Source organism: Cuculus canorus, chromosome 6 (genome assembly GCF_017976375.1).
Source record: "Cuculus canorus isolate bCucCan1 chromosome 6, bCucCan1.pri, whole genome shotgun sequence".
In the NCBI taxonomy this organism is placed as follows: domain Eukaryota; kingdom Metazoa; phylum Chordata; class Aves; order Cuculiformes; family Cuculidae; genus Cuculus; species Cuculus canorus.
Window position 1 is genome coordinate 21998202 of NC_071406.1, and position 23356 is coordinate 22021557.

At 36.8% G+C, this 23356-nt stretch overlaps 1 protein-coding gene across 15 annotated transcripts in view; it reads left to right on the forward strand.

Moving 5' to 3' along the window:
* Positions 1-23356, forward strand: part of MYO3B (myosin IIIB) — a 210956-nt gene that overhangs the window by 110854 nt on the left and 76746 nt on the right. For all 15 annotated transcript variants that reach the window (XM_054070570.1, XM_054070571.1, XM_054070569.1 and 12 more), the window contains 7 exons: positions 7-133; positions 280-490; positions 1571-1718; positions 1946-2099; positions 3686-3774; positions 5282-5411; positions 20868-20947. In XM_054070570.1, coding sequence (XP_053926545.1) covers positions 7-133; positions 280-490; positions 1571-1718; positions 1946-2099; positions 3686-3774; positions 5282-5411; positions 20868-20947 — 939 coding nt within the window. The remainder of the gene's footprint in view (positions 1-6; positions 134-279; positions 491-1570; positions 1719-1945; positions 2100-3685; positions 3775-5281; positions 5412-20867; positions 20948-23356) is intronic.

Genomic DNA, 23356 nt, shown 5'->3' on the forward strand with positions numbered 1-23356 from the left:
TTACAGGAAGTATACTCAGTGTACAGAATTCTGACTGGAATCTTAAATACTGGAAATATTGAGTTTGCTGCCATTTCTTCACAACACCAAACAGATAAAAGTGAGATTCCCAACCCAGAAGCCTTAGATAATGGTAAATGCATTTTAATATTGTTAGTTCTGTAAACACAATTTGACTGTATTTTGTGAGCATCTCTAAGTCATGGTAGCAGTTGGACAATACTGATGATTTCAACTGCATGATCACATTTGTGTATCTTTTTTTCCACTTTCTTTTAGCTGCTGCACTACTAAGTATTGGGTCAGAAGAACTTCAAGAGGCCCTAACCTCCCACTGTGTTGTAACACGAGGGGAGACTATTATCCGAACAAACACTGTGGACAAAGCAGCTGACGTGCGAGATGCAATGTCTAAAGCACTTTATGGCCGGCTCTTCAGCTGGATTGTAAATCGTATTAATACGCTGCTTCAGCCAGATAAAAATATATGGCAAGTTACACATCACTGAATCATCTGTATTTACTGTGCATATGTCTTTGATGGGTTCATCCATTTGTATATTTTTGATTTTGCAGAAAGGGTGCTGTGTTTATTTTGGCTAAGGCATCAAAATGGCTTTCATGCTGTCGCATTGAATTCTGTTTCCAGGACATTAACCCTAACATTTTCAAAGAGCTGAGTGGCGTTTAGCTAAGGAAGTCAATGGAAATTGGGTGGTTAAAATGCTGTACAATTCTTTGAAAAGATGCCTCCTATGTACTGAACATTAAAATCATACCAAATGCTGATAAATAATTGGAGTACACTGAAAAACTTCAGTATGTATTCACAGTCCTTACAGTCTTTCTGCTTCTGTAAACTAGTAATAAATACAAATTTCAGGTTGTTATTGTGCTGCTTCTTGAGATGTAAGTGGTGATTTTTATTTTTTATAATTGCAGAAATATTCACATCGTGCATCCTAATGATTTCATGGCCAGTTACTAATCTGACTGCTTTGGTCTTATCAAGCAGCTGTAGAGATTTTCAGAAACAAGAGAACCCTTAGGTGATGTGAAAATGCCTCTGATCTGAGATCTCTGCTTTGCACGTCACTATATTATATAGACATGTCCTTATCCATACCTGTAATTCTAGTGATAACTGTGGTATGCGTACACTCGAGTTCTTAACAGTCCAGCATGTAGCAGCAGCAGACTGGGTGGTTAACCTTCTGACTCACTATAGCAAAAACATACTCTTAATTCTTGACACCTTTTGTCTACCTGGAGGAGCAGACAGCAGATTTTGGTTGGGATCTGCCTATTGAAACCTCTTGTTTTAACATGGCTGCTCAGTGTCTGTTACCATGATTCTCCTGCCTTCTCTATGGAAATTTGCAAGAAGCAAGTGGAAAACAAAAATGTTAACTATGCTGAACAAATGCACAAGTTGTCTTAGGTTCAAACACACTTTTTCTCCTTTATTTTAGAGCAAATTGAGTGGATCATGCAATGTTAGTTACCATGTTTATTTTCATTTTAACTTGATGTTGCCCTTGATGAATTTTATTTATATTTTCACATACAGCAATGCTGAAAATGGGATGAATGTTGGGATACTAGACATATTTGGATTTGAGAACTTTGCAAGAAATTCCTTTGAACAGCTGTGCATAAATATCGCTAATGAACAGATCCAGTTTTATTTCAATCAACATATCTTTGCACTTGAGCAGGTAAATTCAACTCTGATGAGGTCTAGTTGAATCAGCCATCTGAAGCATAGATCATATAAGCTATAAAATGGGTATGTGATTTAAATGCAAGATAATTGCATCTTTTCATTGAAGCTTTGTAAATGCTGTTGTTGAGGCCTGTAGAGTATTGCTGTGCATCATGAATGTCCTAATGATTATGTTGCTTTTACTTGTTCGGTATTAAATCTGTGATGGTGACTTTGCAGATGGAATATCAGAATGAAGGAATTGATGCTACTGCAGTGGAGTATGAAGACAATCGTCCACTTCTAGATATGTTTCTCCAGAAACCTATGGGTCTCCTGTCTCTACTAGATGAAGAAAGCAGATTTCCTCAGGCAACAGACCTAACTTTAGTTGGTATGTGCAAAGAAATATTCTGGGAAATAACATGTGTATTTTGAGAGGGCAGAATGACATCTTTGCTCAACTTTTACTATACTAGTTGTTCTGCTAAGGCCGTGCCATTTCATTTGACATTTTAAGTATATTTTTCATTTTGCTTAATCATTTTTCTCAGTTATGCGTTTTCTGTTCTTTTCAATATTTAAAAATTTATATTATGTTTTAGGTGTCAAGGGGTTATTGTCTTTCCAGCATTACAAGGAAATAATCTGTGTCTTGTTCCTGCATGTGATGTACACCAAGCAGCGTTTATCCGAATTTACTGAAGGGAAGGCGGAGACACAGTAGAAACTTGTGTCTAGGACCACCCTGTTAGCAGCATTAGTGTTCAGAATAAAATTTAGATCTCCCAGGCTCCTAGTCCTATGTTTATCCAATTAGAAAATACTACTCGACTCCAGATTATCTCATCATAAATAGAAAGTGTGTGTTATTTCTGGTGTGCCATCTGGCTGATTATTTCCCTTCCTTCATGCATATTTTACCTATATTTTAACAAATCTTGGTGCCAACTTTAAACATGCAGTGTATGCCATGTTTGAAACTGTTGTTTTGCTTTTATTTACTAGAGCTACATTTTACCCTGTGATATGAAACAGAGTTCCAGTTTCTTCAATGGAATGTGCAGCAGAGACCCAAACTCTTTGTGAAAAATAACAGCTGCCTCTTAAATTTCCTGAGTTACGCACAAGATTTTTCACTTCTGTTAGGCTGAGTTGCAACTTGAATTTAGGTCACAGATAGAATAAAGCTATGGTTTCATTCCAGTCCTCATTTGTGTACTAAAGCTATGTGCCTCACTGTGTGTCCGTTAAACCAGTTAACACCGAATATTGGACTTACACTTTCACAGAGACACTTTCCTTAGTCCAGTGCTGATCAGTCTTACTGCTGATCTGTACACAGTACAGCAAGATCCCTAAAGGAGACAGCAAAGTGGAATATTTTGCCATCTCCAGATGTGCCAGACAATCATTAATTCCTCCCTCCTCCCCTCTGGAATTCCAAACTTAGGTCTTTTTGCTTTAAATACAAGCTTGATTAAAATTAATACAAGGAAAAACCTAACATAAAATACTAACAGATACTAACATTAGCAAAATATTTTGATAATATTTTCTGACCTACAAAGAATGGCAGAGAACTTTATCTGTTGATTCTGGCCTCAAGTCTGCATTTGTTTGTTCAGGTAAAGAAATACAATAGTAAGTTTTACAGTATCAGAATTAACTTTATTACAAAATATTAAAGAGCATACAAAATATCACAGGGCATAAAAGACTGTGCACTAAACTGTCCAGAAGCTGTGGGATTTGAAAGACGGTCTTACTGGGCTAGTTCAGAATGATCTGTTCCATTCAGAAGTGGCAGTTTAGGAGAAGTCAAAGGGAGGCTGGCACATTGCTATTTCTGAGCAGTCCAATAATATATGTGTTTGTAGTAGGTCTGGCTTCTTGAGCAGTAAACTGTCCATAATTAGGACGAAGATTTCACTTAGCCAGTCTAAGTCACTTATATCAAATCTCTTCTCAATGTCTTAGATAAATTTGAAGATAATTTACGGTGCAAATACTTTTGGAGACCAAAAGGAGTAGAACTGTCATTTGGTATTCAGCACTATGCTGGAAAGGTAAGGTCAAATGATTTTTATTTCGTTCCAATTTCAGTGGTATTGTCATTATTTGTTTTATCCAAAGTTCTGCTTTATGACTTTTTTTTCTCATTTTAAGAGACAAAATGAGAAAGTTTACAGAAACCTAGTATCTATTTTAAATTTTCATATGTAGTAGTCTATTTTAGAACCTACCCTTAGGACCTTTTCACAAACTGTGTAGATGGTTACCACCTTTTATTCTGAAAGAAACCTGGCACCAGAAATACCATTTCTACGATCATGTCAAAGGAGCAACTCTCTGGAGCCACAACAGGCTACATAACGCTTAACATTTTTGGGTTTGTGTAAATGTATATAAGTATACGGATAAAATGCAACATAAAACAGTGTCTGTAATAGAATTTAAAATCCTAGAGAGAATATTTGAAAGACTGGAGCTGGGCTAGCAAAGATGTTTCCTTGTACCCTCTAGTACCTGATTTCTTTTGTTCTCAACGGTTATCGTATTATTTTACATAGGAAATAACAGTCTGCTTTTTTTTTCATGTAATATGAGCTTCGCTTGTGATTTCAGGTCCAAATCTTTGTTTATAAACAGAATCAAAGGAAATCGCCATGTTTTATATATTTATCAATAAAATCTCACCTCTGGCTCATTGTAAGACTCCAAAATTTTAAGATATGTTCTAGTGAACTTTGTCCAGCTTTCTGACTTGTTAAGAATAAAACTGTGTGAAATTTTATAGTTAGTAAATACCTTGTACCCAAATGGCTGTGTCGTAAAAAAACTACTGGCCAGTATTTGATTGCAGAAGAAAACTCAGTTTCTGGATAAGTTAATGGTCTCCAGCGCACTCAGGCAAGAGAGGAATATTGTTAGTGATAAAGAAAAAGGTTTAAAGAATTACTACAATTAGAAAAGTAAATTAAAAGTTAAGATAAATTAACTGATTCTTATATGAATACAAATAGCCAGTCATTAATTTCTAATTAAAACTATTAGAATTATTGAAATAGATTCATGTTTTTATTTTCCTATTATAATTTTCAAAGCACTGAGAAGCCTATTTTAATGTCCCTGGATGTGCAACTTACTCCTGTTCCTCTGACTGGTCTAGTTATAGATCACAAGTTTGGTGCAAACAAACAGGAGGTAGCCACCTGAGAACCTTTTTTTATTTCACATGTAAACTGTTAACGTGCTTTAATGATGTATCTCTGTTATACTGCATCATGCATACCATAGTTTGATGTGACAAAGCATAATACAACATGATTTAAGCAAATTAACCCAATTTGATGTGTAGTGACATGGTATGAATAAAGATGCTGTTTATAGCCAGTTCACATTCTGAAAACACTGCTGTAGCCGTACACTTTTATGTCCTTTGCAGATAATTCCGCTTGTTAAACCCAAACTAACTGGTTGACTTGGTCAGCTTGACTGCTTACATTTTAAAGAATGTAGTAGGTTTTAGGTGACCCTTTTTGGCAACTTCTTTGATTTGGTTTCCCATGCTAGGTATTATATGATGCCTGTGCATTCCTTGAGAAGAACAGAGACACTCTTCCTGCTGACATAGTGGTGGTGTTGCGAACTTCAGAGAACAAACTTCTTCAGCAGCTGTTCTCTAGCCCGTTAACAAAAACAGGTATTTTTTGCACAGCTTTGCTACCTCTTCAGCTACCTACTCTGGTAAAACTCTAGCTGACTTTTTTTTTAGTGCTTTTTCAGCTCGGCTCTTTAAGGATTCATAGATATCCAAAATGTTAAAATCATATTTTTTTAAAAGAATATGCAGACATGAATTCTTCTAAAAAACTCATGAAGCAAGATTCATCCCTCACTCCAGAGAAAGAGAGATTATCTGAAGTGTAGGACAAGAACTTACTCTCAGAGCAGGATGAGAATATGGGATTTTCTTGGTTCTTAGTCCTATCAGTTGAGAACTAAGTCCTATCTATGAGAACTAAGATCAGTTCTCAGTTGATACATTTTTATGTACCATGTCTTACAATTCATAATTCATGTAATGTAGATCAAGTTGGTTTGGAGATAATATCCATTTATTTAGATGCATTAATGCAATATGTGAAGTTTCTTACAAATTATTAAACTCGCATAGTAAGTTGGTAGAATTAATTCAGCTGATTTAAAGCTTGTTGACATTGACTTACATGAAAGTGCATGGATCTACCACTAAATGAAACAGCAAGATGAAGTTTGTTTACTCCATAGATAGATGCCAGAATGCTAGTAGCCTGTACACATCATAGTAGCCTGTACACATCATAGTTTGCATAGTATACATGCAAATAAAGCGAGTGTACACACCTCTCAATACTTTCTGCAGTTTTAAAGTATCTTTGTCATAATGTGTAAGAAAAAAGTTCTAATAAGAAGAAATAACCTAAATTTGATGGATTGCATTAGACTGCAAAATTCCTGTGATCTGATATGCTGTATGCAAGTGAGGTGGTTGTCTTTTTAGGCAGAAACAAGTGTACATGCACTAGGTAGCGCTGTGTAGGCTTATTGGGCTGCAGGTGCAGTCCTGTGACTGTGCAGCCACTCTGCCTATCATTTCTGGAACCTCAGTAGCCCAGTCTTAACCTCTGGTGATGCTTTTAACCTCTCTTGTGATTTCTATGTAGAAAAAGGACATCTGGAGAGAAATGTATATTGGAGGCTTGTTTGCACGTGTAAAACTGAGAGCAAAATATACTCTACATTGGATAGATTCCTGTTACAATGTCTCTGTTCTTGTCCTGTAGTTAGAAGACTCTGGATTACCCCCCCTTCAAATTATGCTTTTAGAGGTTCCTCAGAGATGAGGTTTCAGTGCGGAATCCGCTTCTCCTTTCAGCTATGACAAGCTGAGATAGAGGGGGATGTAGTTAAACATGCAGTAGCATTGGTTTGTGGCCAAGTAAAGAACAAAGTGGCTTTGTCTCTAGTTCTGACCTTTGAGTTGTGTTAAACTGATAAAAGAGATTCCTCTTCTCATGCTGGATGCATCAAGCAAAGCAAAAAAAGAGAGCTCACATCTGGTCAAATGTGCTTCCACACCCCTCTTCACTAGTGATTTTGTACCTTGGTGCTATCGTCAGAATCAGACAGATCAGCTGCTTTCTCCCAGTTATCAGTCCCAATTATTGTAAATACTATACTACTGATTTTATTGCTGGTTTTCAATCAGAATGCTGATGCTTTCATGCAAACTCATTTTCCTCTGTCTTTTTAGAGATATTTTTGGTGGCAGCGGCACTGAACTCATGTTCATGAACTCATGTTTAATATGCTTAAAAGGTTCAGTAAGAAGATACTTCTCACTGCAGTAATGTATAGTTACCATGTTGGTACATTTCCACTTCTTCTTTTGTCCCTTACATTCTTTCCTTGCTTCCTATTTAAAGGAAGCCTCCAGTTATAAATGTTTACCTTTCCATGAAGAGCACACAGTTAAGTTGAGAATTGTCTTTATTTCTCTCAAGCTGGTACACGACATCCTGTTAAGAAAAAAACATTAAGCCTATGCTCCTGTGCACAGTTTTATAAGAAGAGCTTAAAACCCTTATGTAATGTTTATTTTTTAAAAGTCTTTGCGATTTTGCTCTATTTTTTCCAGCTGTCTAACATAAATGGCACTCACATCCTGTGTTGGGGCCTCTGCGTTCTAAAATCAGATTGTTGCCAGGTTTAGTTTTGGCAGCTTGCAAGATAAATGAAAGGTTTGGCTGAGAACAGAAGGTATTGCTGGCAATGCTGCTTCATCTCTGCTCAGTGAACAAAGATAATGCTATTCTCTTAACTTTCTACAAAGAGATTTTTGTAAACAAAAGGATAGTAACTCTGTAAATGTCTCATCATGCTCTGTCCTTGCCTCTTAGCCCTCTTCCCTCCGCTCAACATATGCTTCATTCCTAAAACAACCCAGAAAAAATACAGATTAAGGTTCGTAATTTTGATAGAATTTTCTCCAGCTTTTTGTAGATTACTGACTGATAAGAAAGTTAATAATTTACATAGAAGCCATATTGCATCTCTCCAGGTAACCTTGACTTGAAATGAGCCTTCTGTCAGTATCTCTGGTGTTTTGTTTGAAGATGAGTGACAGCACATCCTCACATCTGCTTGCAACTAGCATTGGAATTTGCAGCGTAGATGTTTTTGCCAAGCATCAATCTCCAGTATGTGCAATAGTCACTAGGTGGTGCTATCCCAGAAGCAAGAGGGAATTTAAGACTGGTAACACGGGTCCGACAATTGCTGAAAATGTAGTTTTTAAATACCAGTAAGAACAAAAAGATGCCTTTCCCCCCGAGAAGATCCTCTGTTTGAAGTATATTTATATAACTGCCTTGTCTGATGCTGTCAAAAACTGAGCAGCAGCAAGAAAATAAATATTAAAAAGACTAAATTCTTTTACTAATTTAAGATCATGTTAATCCCTGTAATTTATCAAGTATACTGATCCCTCTTAACAAATACTTCTATTTCACAGTGGCAGACTGGGTAGTTTAAAGGGCCAGAAATTAACAACGGGACATTAAATGTACATTTGTAATAGCAATTTATGGCTAAGAGAGTGCACAATTACTCATACGAGGCACCAGAATTTAAACATTCTGGCACTAATTTTGTATACTGTACAGCATATTTTGTCATCTTTTGGTGGAAACTTAGACATGTTTGGCACATTTTGGAATCTGTTTGCACTTTCTAGTGACCTTTAACCTCAGAACTGGATGAACATATGGTTTAACCTACCAGTTCTCTCAGCTGCGTCCATATTTGACATTTTTTTTCTATACACACAACTTCTTGTGCTGAGAATTCTGTATATCCTGAAATTAAAATAGAATTTGCTCCAAATATATGAGAGAAATAGAGAGTTAAAAAAACCCCAAACCACTACTCCAGCTGTTCCCATTCAGATATAATGCATTCCTGTTTGTCTCCAGTTTTAGTTTTTCACTGTTGCAGTTAAAATATCAGGGAGAAAAGGAATTTTCATCTAAAAAATAGAGTCTCATTTTAAAATTGCTTTAATTGGAAAAATTAATGAGATCCTTAGTTCCTTCACTAGTGGCATCAGTGAGGAATCAGACCCATTTGACTCTCTGTCCTGATGCTCAAGATTATTTTTGCAGCATCACCTTTAAGTGGTGGACCGCTTGGGCAAACCACTGCTGGGGCTTTTAGAGACTGCAGCTCCCTCTTCCACTGTTCCTCTCTCTTACATTATGTTCCTCAGCTGATCAGAACCTGCTGCTGGGATAGGGGGGCGTGCCAGGAGGGCTTCCTCTTCTCAGAAAAGCTGCAGCACAGCATGATTCCCTACTTTTGAAACACAATCTTTACAGGGTTTTTCACCTCCTGTGACTCACAGACCTTTCGAGCTTTTGTCAGAGTTGCTCTGCTCTGCCTTAGGTCCTTGCTGGAGAGAGGCGTGAGAGTTGTCACATGGAGGGAGGGAAGGGGAAATCCTCTAGCCATCCCACCACCAGCGGCCACCAGAGTAGAGAGGTGGGGAAACTTACCTGTCCTAGCTCTGAGGATGTAGGGGCTGGGCTTGGATCTATAGAATAAATACAGAGCTGAGTACCACGACTGCTACAGCAATGTCATGTCTGATAATCTTGATAGCATTAGATGTTGCTGACATATTCAGAGTGATACAGTCACTGTTGCTAATAAACACTCCTTCTTCATGGTGCCTTAGTTATTTGAGTGTAATCTGTCAATGAGAAGTAGGATGGAAGTTTTCACAGCCTTCACTGATGAGTTAGGAGAGTGATGTTTTAACAAGGGAAATTTTTTGTCCAAATTAGGAGGAAAATCGATATTTTTCCAAACCCATATTTATTATAATTAGCCTGCCTGAATGTCATTTCCCCTTCTCAGAATTGATTTTTAGTCTGTGTTCTTTGTGCCTTTGAGTCTTGAGTCCTCCTTACAGCCTTCAGACAAAGTTATTATAAACAACGTGTGTCTCATATTAACAAAAATAAAACCAAAACAACTCACAAAACAAACAACTAACGGATCATGTGTTGAGAGAGAATGTGAAGAAAATATTTCAGGCTTTCTTTATGCATGTTATGAACTCAAGAACGAGGGCCTTTTGCAAAATCACGTGAAAAAAATGCTTTTCACCACTCCTTGGTGACAAGAGTACTATCTCAATATTAATTTGTCTGTAACTTTGATAGCAGCTGATCCCTCGTGAAGAAACAGAAACTAAGGGAAACAAATGAACAGAAACTACCGGGCTTCGAGTAAAATTTCAGCCAGTTGAAATTGTAGGTACTTTGCCATTCTTTTCATGGAACCATGCTGTGTTTGTCCGTGTGCACTCCTCTTAAGTACAAGCCCTTCCTCTAGTGATAGGCACTGGCAAGTCTCTTGGTTTAGTGTGTGTCATACTTATGTACTGAAATATAGTATGGACTTATATAGCACTTGGACTTAGTGTTTTTTTTCCCTCCAAATTCCACACATCACAATAGAGTAAAACACTCAAATATATCTTAATTTTACTAATTTATTCTAAAATAGAATATTTCTCTAATGGTCTTTTTGTGTTATTATTTTCACTTTTAAGAGATAACTGCACAGACTCTTAAGTCAAATGAATTGGAAACAAAGCCATTGTAATTATAATCTTTCTACTTAAATTTTAATCAGAATTTGGGACAAATTAATGAATGCTATGTATTTTCACTCAGGACACAGAGTCTTTCCTACTTCTAACTAATGCACTTGTTTAAAGCTTATTGAAGGTAATAGTTTTTGTTTTGCTGCCAGTGTATTGCGTGCAAAGAGAAGTTTTAAACTGGAGCTGTGCAACGTAGCAATGTTGAACTTCACTGGGTGGATGATGTGGGACATGAGTAAACTAAATTAGAGGTAACTTAACTGAGTTTGAGAGGTAGAGGATTACTTTTTATTTAGTTTTTCAGTTGAGCATTTTACAGTAGTGTTTCTCTTTCTTCACATCCTAAGGTTTTGTGTCACAGGACAAATGCAGTACACAGATCCTCACAAGACTTACTAACAGTAGGACCCAAAACATGTCCTAAAACAGCCCTAAAGATGGAACTCCTCTGGAAACAGAATCTTCTATCAGATCAAAGTTAAAGTCTTAGTCCTGCTGAAGCTTTATATAAGACATAACAATTATTTACTGTTGAGAATAACTCTATAAATATAGAGAGTAATATATAATCTCTATAAATCTCTGGAACTGCACATGGCAGTAAGAACAACAGCTGAGGAAGGTCAAGTTAGATTTATCATGTTTGTGTTTGGAAAAGGGTGTTGCCCAAGCAGAATTTCACTGGTTTTAGTATGAGACTTTATGGATTACATTGTACTGAAAACAGGCAAAGGGCATAGGTTTTTTTTGTCTCCGAATTGAAACAAAAATGCTTGCAAATTGAACCCTGAAAAAAGTACGAGTGGGCAAGTTTAAGAACAGATCTTGATGAGGTTACTCATTTGATTCATAATAGGCCATTCTCTGTAGAACAGATTTTGAGAATATTTTTTTCTTTACCTTTCTCTCGTAAGAGAGGAGATATCTTTTCAATTTTCATGTTTCTAGCCTAACTTCTCAATTCTGTAGTGAACGTTATTTTACAGCAGTGAACAATAATTTATCTTAACACTTCATCATATACTAATTAAATTCAAAATGTGTTGATATTGAGGAAGAAAAACCTGTATTATGCAAATCTCACTGTGCAGCATATACAGAATTCAAATAGAAAAATATTCAGAGAACATTATACAGTAGTAGTTTTAATGACTATTTACTAGGCAGTTTCTATAGGGGGTATGTGCTGTAAAGTCAAGCTGTGTCAACGATGCTCAGTACGCCATTGGAAGCATTCAGTAGCTCTCAAGATCAAATCCTAGAAGAGCAATTATTTTTAAATTTGCTAGTGAGTTTGTAGAGCAGATAAATGTATTGAATATTCAGATAACATTGCTGGCTTGAATATCCATAGCATTTTTTGGTGTGTCCTTTACAAAGAATGTGCTTATATTTCCCAGTCTTTTAAAATAATTGAATTAGGGGTTAATGTATCTAAGAAATGAATGTAGTTGGTGGAAAACAAACCTTTGAGTCTGAGCTGGATTTTGAGTATTTGTCTCAGAGTATTTCAAACCCTGAGTGTGCTGTTTTACTATGACTTTGTACTTTTATCCGTTTTCTTTATTTCTTCACCCCGTGGCAAACTTCAAAGATCATACTTTGCTAAACCAGCATTATTTTTTGTCTTATAATTGACTTCGTCTTACTTGTTCCAACCTGACTTAGCTTGAGGTAGAAGAATTTATAACTGAACTGCCCTCACAGCAGGTCACAGTATGTGTCAAAACCAGAAAATCCATTTGTGGGTGCTTGTGTGTATGGGTACTTGTTTCATTAAGTGTGGGGATACAAATATCAATGAGAATAAGGTTTTGAATGACCACAAAAATAACTGATATTGTGCTATCTGTGATAATATATTGAAGTGCTAAGATCCAGAGGAGCAAACGTTCAACTAAGAAGCCTTTGAGACTTGAATATATTAGTAATCAACATCATTAATGCCTAGATTTCAAAAATGGGGAGGCGTGGGACTTTCATAAAGATGTAGCCATGTTTCATCCTAAATTAATACTTTTAAAAGACAGCTCTTCTCTTGAAGTGTTAAAACCTGATTTTGATACTGTTTTTAACCTGTCTATCTACAAGTCTTGATCACTGAGAAGACTGATAGTCATAGTGAGGTCAGAGAAAACGTTCCCGCCTTTTATTCCATGTGCTTTCAGTGACAACTTTGTACCTGAATTTTTACCATTGAATTCATTGGGAATCTTCAGTGGATTTGATTTTAATTAGACTGTGTGTATATATATACAGAAGCTTCAGCAGCAGGTCCTAAGTGCTGGAATATACACCATAAAATGTTTTATACTTTGTATGGGGAGGAAACACAAACAGTGGGCTGGAAATTACAGTTCTTGGCTTCTCCTAGGTTTCCTGTTTATTCACTGTTCTTGTAGAAAATTATCTTGGCCTCAGGTTAAACTGAGTACTGTGAGGCTTAATTAGTGTTTGAGAACAGTACTGAGATTGTCAGAGACAAGATGCTGAGGTGTGAGATACCAGAATACTTGCTGTTGGATCACGTTGGTGAGGGAGTATAGATAAAATACTGAGATAACTACCATGTTCTTCATAATCAAACTTACACTTTTCTAGATAAAGCATATATGATTTGGAGGGGGAAAAAACAAGTCTTATGTAAAATGCAAGAGAATGGATGTCAATTAAATAAAACAATGAGGAAGACCAGAGCTGAATCAGCATGTGTGGTAACCATATTTTCAACTGATATATAGTTTTAGAAGCCATATTCCATATACCTACCTCTGGAAGAAGAAATATATTTTTGTCTGTCCTGAGTAGAGGTAATAAGAATAAGGGGGTTGTGACTAATGCTGAAAATTAATGCAGAATTAATTCCTCAACAATGAAGTCTTCACAGAAAATATACCTCTGTAGTTTTCTTCTCATCTCAGTTAAAGATGTGGTACAGGAACCAGGGCAATCTGCTGGGGCAACAGATAACCTCCTATTGATCGTGAGGTACTTCGTCAATGACAGAGACTGCAGCATTCTGTACCGTCTGCTGTTCCACAGCGATTTCAGGGTTTGTTGTCCTGAGTAGATCACATATCTGAAAGAAATGACACATCTTCTGACAATATATAAGTTGTAGAAGGCTGAGCCACTTCATTCTACAATGCCGCAGCTGGGAGGCTGAGCAGATCAGGCAGCCTCTCAGTCAGTCAGATCTCCAGCTTAGTCAAGCCGCAGTCCTGACTAAAGAAAATGCTGGGCATGAAGCAGCAGAAAACTCTGGCATAATTTACATTGTAACTTCTAGTTGTTTTCCCAGACAATTATTCTCTTTTTTTTTTTCTTTTCATTTTTGTCTAGATGCTTCTTCAGCTGGTTTTATCTCAGCTGTACTTAGATGTGCCGCTCCTATCATTAGTCCTGTGTTTGGACACAGCTGCCGACCAACCTGTAGCCAGATACAGATCCTCCAGAAGTCAATCCACTTCCCTTCTGCCACCCTCTTACCTAGCACCACATGACCCTCCCTTGTCCAGTGCTTGGAAACCTGTGTATCACATGATCAGGCTATAGCAGATATGCTTTGCCTGCTGTCCGTAAGTTTAGTGATATTGTGGGACTGTGACAGAACTGAGAATCACAAAAGGATTGCTTGCGTATCCTGTGATCACATCTGTGCCTGTGATATTTCAGGAAATGGATGCATTTAGAGTCATAGAAATATAGAATGGTTTGAGTTGGAAGGGACCTTAAAGATCATCCAGTTCCAACCCTCCTGTCATGGGCAGCAACACCACTAGATGAGGTTGCTCAAAGTCTCACCCAGGCTGGCCTTGGATACCTCCAGGAATGGGGCATCCATGACTTCTCTCAGCAATGTGTTCCAGTGCCTCACCACCCTCACAGGAAAAAAATTCTTGATGATATCTAATCTAAATTTCTCCACTTCCATCTTAAAACATTTGCCTCTCTTCCTGTCACTGCACTCCCTGATAAAGAGGCCCTCTCCTCATCCTTCCTGTAGATCCCCTTAAAGTACTGGAAGGTGGCTATAAGGTTTCCCCGGAGCCTTCTCTTTTCCAGGCTGAATAAGCCCATCTCTCTCAGCCTGTCCTTAAATGGGAGGTGCTCATATGGTTCATTTTGGTGAACACAGTCCTGGTCAAGTAGGTGATTATATGTCTGATTCAATTCAGCTAGAAAATCGGGCATGTTGCATAAGGTAACCATTAATACTCAAGTCTGTATATTAAAAATATCTTGGGCACTACTACTAACTAATTATATACCGTAATTTGTTCTTCTTAACTAGATAAGGGTAAAAATTAAGACTTTTCTTAGATCATCCATTTACATACCTTGGAATATAGTAGAGAGTTTGACCTTCATTTCATCTCAGCTACTGTCAGTGTCTTTCTTCCCTTGCATTGTAACAGAGGTCTGCTAACTTACTGTGTTAAAACTAGATTTAAACATAGCAGCAAGGATGCTTGCAACCAAGGTTTTATTTGTTGCTTTAAATATCATGCTGTGTGTTTGCCAGTATGTGCCTTTCTAATGTGGGAGGTGACCACTGAATTGACTGCAATATATGCCGTAAAAAGCGTAGCAACACTGCATTTACACTCAGGTTCTCCGGTGCGAGTCTAGCAATGTAAAACTTTTATGTATAAATATGATCTCTGTCTGCTTCGTGCCAATAAACTAAAAAAAACCTTTACTGTAATTGAGAATCAGGATCCAAGTTTGTCAGTTGACTATGACATGAATTTTTCATCTCAAATAATTCTTGGTCCCGAAGCAAGTACTCATAATAACAGTATTCCCAGGTGGGCCTCACTATTAGTAGGTTTTCATGGTTAGCTGATTCTGTTCTGTAATATGGATCTGATTTTCTAATTTCTATTTATCATTTTTTATTTACTTATTCTGAATAGGAGGTAAAGTGATTGCCTTTTCAGAATAAGCAGCAGTGGAAGTGTGTCTGTATTGATGGTTGTATTCTATAGACAGTCTTTTTATAAATATATTCTTGTTTAAAATGTGCAGTATATGAGAAAATTGGATTCTTAGGTTTTTATTGCACAAGATTAGCTTAAATTACTTCAGTGACTCAAAAGAGTAGAGTTTTGAGAGTCAGTGACCAGATTCAAATTAGTACCCAATAAAAAAAGTACATGTATTCATTAATAGACGTGCTAAGAAAAGCTTAGTCTTACAGTTGCAGAAGATGAAAATGCATTATGGAGATAAGCAGTCGACTTCTTTAGGCTAGATAAAATGTACTGAAAGGAAAGATGGAGAAGAATCTGTTAATGTCAAAGACATTGTCTGACTCTGTACCTCTTCTGGAGTGCAAGTGCTTAGCTGTGATTAGAAGCAGTGTAGATGAAATATGAATGCATTGTAGCATTTCTGGCCATATTATACTGTATCTACGTGGTTTTTCAAGTAACCTCTCTTTATCTGAACCAGAAGCATGAAAGACATTAATAAAATATATGAGGATAAGGAAAGAGCTTGTAGTGTGCCCTCTATGTAATCATAATATCCCTCGTACAGCTTGTAGAGTAAGGTGACATTGTCGTTAGGCCCTGCCTCCATTAAGTCATTTGCACTTCACAAACTAAACGTTGTATTAAAGCTTAAAGTAATTCTTACCTGGCATGCTCTTACTTTGGGAGGAGTGATCTATTGCAGACATAACCCAAATGAGGTTATAAGTACAGTGCTAATATTACTAGTATTTGCTTGATAGTACTCTGCTTGATAGACAGAACCCATCACCCAAGAATAGTGAAGCACTGACAAACATCCATCTGGAGAGTGTACTTTTCCTGACTGGTATGGAAGGTCGAAGGCTGGACGATTCATTAATTCAGCCAGATCATACAGTGAATAAATGCCAGGGATGCAAGTGAGAAGCCAGGAATGCTGACTAGTTCTTTCTGAGATCTAGAGAGCATTTCCAAAGTCCAACCTGAAAAAAAGGCAACATATTTCTTCATTCTGTGCTGTGTAAATACTTGAAATACTTCCAAACTTCTTCTGTTTGGCTTTCCATCATAGAAAAGAGAGGGTACTTTGACACTACAGTCTTTCTCACCTAGCTGAAATCAGGCATCAATGAAGAGCACATTTGCAGAGATGTGAGATCTCCTATACTGCTTCAAGACAAAAGGAGTTTTGCTGAGCATTGGCACAGTGAGCTTAGCTAGCGTAGATTTTTGTGCTGCTAGATCTCTTTCTGTTGGAAGCATTTCCCAAACTTTAATGACTGACACTTCTCAAAGCATTAATGACATTCCTAACTTTATTAAACAGAGGAGAAAGAAGAGAAACATTGGGGATGACTGACTTCCCCACTGACACAGACGAATCCCAGAGGCCTTAGTCTCTGATCCAGCAGACACATAGGTAGGAGCCTTAATTTTTCAGTTGAGCAGTCCTGTTGAACTGGAAATGAAATGCGTGTGAATAAAATTGAACATGTACATGTTTAAAAGATTAATCCTGATTTTAACCATTAACTTTTTTCCCCTCCCTTGTGAATGCTTTTTAAAAGAAGTGAGAAAACTTTGAGGGGATTTTAAAGCACATAATTAGTCCATTTTATGGAGTTGGATTTAATATAGGTAGTATTTTATTTAAGTCTACATGCATGTGACTTGTATTTTCTCTAAAGTGTTGATTGTGTAATAGGTGTGGAGCTAGACTTCTGAAAGGCACAGTGAAAAGTATTTTAACCTATAACCAGTTTAACCTTTCAAGGGGCCCATGTCAGTTTTAACTTGTCAGTTTTAGCTGGCTATGTTATTACCTAAAAACATTTGTTCTTCAAATATTGGTGTTCTTCACAAAGTGGAAAACCGTTTAATTATTTTTGATATGTAAAGTAATAAATGATCTTGCAAATGAAAATCAAATGCAGGGACAGGTACCAAATGTTTACTGACTGTAAACACCATGATAACTCATGATGAAGCGTTTCTTATTATGTAGACCAATTTTCAAACCACATTTGTTCTGTTTATTAGTTTTAATGGCTTACACATATTAAAGATAGGTGGTTATTTCCCTGAACATGAACTACTTGAGATGGATAATCCACAAGCTTATATTGAAGCTTCATTTTGTGTTTGATCTGGAAAACAATATCCTAATAATGTTTTTTCTATGGATTTCACCTGATGCTACAATTCAGTAGTTAGCAATTACGTAGGAATTCGTTTGATATGTGAAATAAGAACTGATAAGGATCCCTGAAGAGATAGTGGTCTTATACTTACCTTATTCTTTACTTTTACCAATAAAAAAGAAAAAGAAAAAAGTTATTAGCATAAAATCATTGTTTATGAATGTTAATTTGCTTTTCCTGGCAGTACATTGCAGTCACACTAGGTAAACAGTTATGTCCTTTCACCATACTGTATTCAGACAGAATCATATACAATGACATAATATATAATAAATGTGTGGGATATTCAACATAAACATTAAGTCATACAATGTTACGGAGAGACACATTCATAGCTAGGATAAGAAAGGTAGTATGTGAGGAGCAACTAACATAGTGAGCAACTTAAAGTTCCAAACCTATTGAAAACAGTCAGTTCAGAGCAGTCCTAGGGGTGAATGAGCAGTGACTTGACTGTACTTATTAGAAACCAATCAGACATACAATAGTATGTGTCAGACAAGATTTGGTTTTGTCTGTATGAGGTACAGACCGCATGCTTTAGGTATACAGCAGCACATTGATCTGAATTGACTTAACAGTCTGATTGGCAAATATCAAGCTGAAATATCCAATAAAAGCATATTCATGCCAGAACATCTCGGGAGGGCTTCTGAGTAACACTAAGAAAATCAGAAACTCTCCATACTGGAGAAACTTATTCCTTGGAGCCAATAAAAAGAAAGAGATCCAAAGCTGATTCTCGTGTGAAAGTGATACTAGAATTCTTTGCAGAATGCAGCCATTGACTTGATGGGTTCAAAACTCTCCTAGCAGATTCCTGCTGGCTGAGGGGAGAGGCAGGAAGGAAAGAAGGAAAAAAAAAAAAGAGCATTACCTGTTTTTTATGTAGCTGTGGCCAGTTCTGCCAATATATACATTATTTTGTTAACATCAGTTACAGCACTGGAAAGAATACGTTTTATATAAACATATTTGAACAATTTTTAAAAATACTGCTGTCAAACTGGCAGTAGTCAACTTCCATGGGACTTGCCACAGTTTGGAGTCTGACCTAAATATGTATCTGGCCTACTCCTAGAAGGAAGTAACTAATGAACAAATTCATGATATGTAAAGTTTTCTTTTTTCTTAGGTAGGAATCGACCACTTTGGGGGTATTTTTCGGTTTGTGAAGTCAATAAATATTTTTGATATTTGCTTGGCTTGCCAGATCAGGAATGCTCCTCCTTAGGAGGAGCTCAGGGATATTAATTATGTACATAGAAACCTAAAACCAGCGATGAGTGTGATGAACGGCGAGTGATGAGTCATTCTAAATTTCCTTTGGTTGTTAGAGTTTTGTAACTTGTTATAAAATGCAACAAAATTTTGGTCATTTAAAGCAATCTGTTTCAAATTTGTTTCTTCTCTGAACTTCCCTCTTTTATCCTGTGTTATTTATCAGTTCTCAAGTGCAAGGCATTCAAGCTTTAGATTGCTAATCTGAAGCCTAAAAAACAAAAGCAACATTTCCAGGTTGTTTGCTTTAGCCAGAAAAGACACAAAAGAGTAATTTCTAGCATACAAACATCAAAACTACAGCTAAGAGGAAAAAAAAAATCCGCCAACTACTTGTTCATTGAAGTCCTCATTTTAAACACAGAGAGATACATGTATATACCATATGTACCATGTACATAGATAGAGATGTGCAAGATTTTCAAAAGAGAGTTGCAGTTCTCATTAACCTAAACATCATCGCCTAAAGCAGTTTCCAAATATGTGGAATTACCTTGTGTTCTGCGTTGTGATTTAGACTGCCAAGTAGCACACACTGTTAGATCTGGAAATGACATGCCAGTTTTGCGGCATTGTGTCATACCCAATGCTAGCAGCTCAAAAAATAAATGCTTTTGTAAATGGATACAGAATGTTTGGATTGCTCCAAAGAATGTCATTGCTGTGTTTCATTGCTGGACCTGGACTGTTTTCAGGGGGGTTGTATTTTTCTTGTTCAGAGGAAAGTAAGAGTGAAAGTTCGTTTCAGTGTTATGTGGACACTGGGCTGATGTGCTCTCTTATGGAATAATTACCAGCGATTAAGTGTTCTTGGTTTTCTTTTTTTCCCATCCTGCCTCGTTACCAGTTATGCAATATTCAGTTTAGCAAAACTCTGAAGTGTGTTTGGAGTTACTGGCTTCCTGTAAAGCAAACAGCTAAACACTGGAGTTGATGCAAACGAGGCACTTAGCATCTGAAAGAAGTGTTAACACTTTATTTACATTTAAATTAAAATGGACACTTATTTATGTGTTCTGGTTCTGAAAGGTGTGTGGTGCATCTGCAGAGGCCTATTGTTTATTCATGCTGTAAATCCTTTGAAATGTGTTAAAATGCTTCCCACTCATTATAAAAATCCTGCCACCCATGGATTAGGGCTTTGATGTCACCAATCCTGCTTCAAAGGGTTCTTTCAATGCTATTAATCACAGTTTAGCCTCTGAAGATATAGCCAGAGAAAACATTTGGACATCTTGTGCTAGACTTGCTAAAACTTTGAAATATACAGAGTGTCTTGCATATGCACAGTCCCATATCACTTCCTCTCTCTTCTCTGAGTATTTTGAAAAGCTGTTTTGTGATGACTTTGGCTTTTTGCAAGTACAGAGGAAAAAGTTTAGGACACACCAGTTAAGGTATAGTTAAAAAAGGCTTTCAGTTGACACCATAGTATGCTTTTGCCTGAGGAATTGAGTCAGTCTTTAAACACCCCAAGGGACAATAAGAGTGGGGATTAAGCAGGACTATATGTCAAAAGGTCAAAAAAAGATACCATCTTATCATTTTCTCATCTCCTTCATTAGTTTCTGAGCTTAAGATGCTGTCTAAACACCTCAGGATCCACGTGGTTTCATAGAAACAAGATTGTTTCTGCTGTGTTTTTCACTTTTAAATCTCTGAATAAGTCACTGGGAAATTGATTGCTAGTGATTGAGCTGTATGCCTTTGTGCTGTCCTTGTTTTCATCAGCTCAGTAGCTAAGGTCAGTGACATACCACCTTTTCCCTGACTTTTTCCTCCCTTTTGAATCAACACTGCAGTCTGTCATGCCCATGCTGAATGCTCTGCAGGCACAATTGGTAATGAGTGGGGTGTGGAAAAAGTGTGTTGGAGTCTGCTATTTTTACTACTATAGTGCAAGCTGATTTTCCACCATATAAATCCTTCCCTGCTAAGCTTCTTGAACATTTTTTGCATATTTCTTTTTTTTTTTTTTTAAACAGGTAACTTGGCACAGGCAAGAGCCAGAGTGACAGCAGCATCAAGGTCTTTGCCTCCACAACTTAGTTCTGGCCGTATCAAGGTTAGTAGTGTTCCCTTCAAAGATGGCCAGCTGTTCGAAAAACATTTCAGTGAGCCTATGAACATGATGCTTAACGGATGTAGGTGCATAGCGGGGTTCTTAGCAAATCAAAGTCTGCCTTGATATCAGAAAACATGCAGCTCAGCTGGGAGCTGTGCATGAGAGCTGCCAGTTTTAGTGAGGACCCTACTGTAGAATCCAGTGAAGAGTCAATTTGCTACTGATTAACCTTTAAACTTTTGGAGTGAATTCTCAGTTGCATTGATATTGGTAGCAATATTCGTCTTGATTGCAATGGGGTAAAGGTTTTCCTCTGGCAATTTTGACCTAGAATGAGATTTAATTAGGTAAAATTTGATTAGTGTATTGAAGAGTATGAAAGGCAACCTAGAAAAATGATCCATTCCTTTTCTTCATTCCACTTGCAAGTGAAAAACCAGGGGACATTTGTGACTGATAGATGACCAGGAATGAACAACTCTGCAAAACCACTCTTCTTTAAAAAGAACTGTAGAATTTAAATCCTGCTGGGTTTTGCTGTAAAAGTATGTGGCATAATTGCAAAAGGATGGGATAATTTTATGGTAATTAATATGGTGTTTTGCCAACTGAGCACACTTAATTTGTGAGGAAAACTCTTGGGCCTCAAACTGAGGTATATACTCCCCCTCCTTGCTTAATAAATATTATTGTTAGAGTTAGCTTAGTTAAGGGCTTCGGGGATGAGGTGTTGCCTCCAAAGCAAAACATAATAATTTTTAAAAACAAATGTGGTAACAGCAACTATTCAAAAGTCTACAGAATCTTATGTTCTGTGTTTTCTATTTCTTTTCATTCTCTCCTGTTATTAGGAGCTCATGCTCAAGTGTTGTTACAGTAATTCAAGTCACCCAGACATCTATATCTCACTATACCTGCAAATACAGATGTGGACTTCAGACATTTCTTTCCAATCTGGTGTAAACACACCAGTGCTGAAGGACAGATAATGACCTTTCCAGTTTTCTTGAATGATATGCACATTGTCTTCCACATCCAGCTAGATTCACCATAAGCTTTCTAAGCATGCATTTATTGATACATCTGGAATGGAATAGAGCAGTTCTCTTTTAGAGCTTTAGTAAACACAAGCAGTTATACTAAATAGTGTTTAAGTGTTTTATACTCACCCTTCAACTTTTTAAAGAAGGAGCTAAGAGACATGCATAAGTGCAGCACTATTCAGAAAATGTTAATTGAAATAGTTTTTGGCTAAAAAAATAATTCTTAAAATGCCATAAAACTATTGAAAACAACTTCAGGAAGAAAGATTCTAGACTACTCTTTTACAATTTCTTTTAAAAAATCCAATTGTAGTAATTTTGTCTGGAAGTATGGAAATTTTCATTTATTATTTAATTTTATGAGCTTTATTGCTAGACATATTTTTTGGGTTTGCAGTATTTCATACCATGCAAGCTGCAGGTGTGGTCAATATGTGAAAGTAATAATTTCCAGTAACTTTGTAAGGTGATATGATGTCATAAATCATTATTTTAATGTTGTTGCAAAACTATTATAAGCAATTTTTTTAAGTGAAGGAAGAGTTTGTCTTTTGTAGGTCAAGCTGTTTTCCATTTCAATTGTGATCCTATAGCTGTATATGGTACTTTACTACTACTGTCCTGTAAAAATGTGACTTAACAGTTGAAATAGCCTTCATTTTAATTTAAAAAGAGCTAGTGGTTTAAAACACAATTTTATATCGTGACATTCTTATTTTGCTCTGTGATTATCTGACAAACCCATTGTGATAAAGCCTGTCGCCTGTTGTACAAGCAATTATTGCCCTATCATAAAACTGCATGACTTCATAGACATGCAGTGTTGTAAATTAAGCAGAGACAAAACTAAAACTTCTTACAGGAAAATCTCCTTAGCTTCAGGATCTATCTGAATATTTCTCATGGAAAAGTCAATTATTTCTTGTCAAAATATTTGGAAATTGAGCCTGATCCCTACAGATTGCACAGATCTAAATTTACAATTCTCTCTGTAGAAAAAGAAATTTCACAATACTGTTTTTGTCTCAATTTTCTGAGAAAAAGTGTATTGCATCTCGTATGTGAGTGTTTCTGACCATCTGTCTTTCTGTGCGCTCCTTCCCTTTCCCACAGAAAAACCCAAACAAAAACAAAACCCTTTTGAACCCAGCGGGCTGTAGTAAACCATATTTATCAGAGTGGCAGTCTCAGAGATTGTAAGATTCTACAGGTTTGGTGAAAATAAGCAGCTGTAAAAAGGAGAGATTTGCAGTTTCCTACTGCCCAAAAGGCAGAACATAAGCTCATCCTTTATTGGCCAACAGATGTTCCAGATGTGACTGAGAGATCACTAGTGCTGAACCTACAAAACCAATATCAGAAAGGT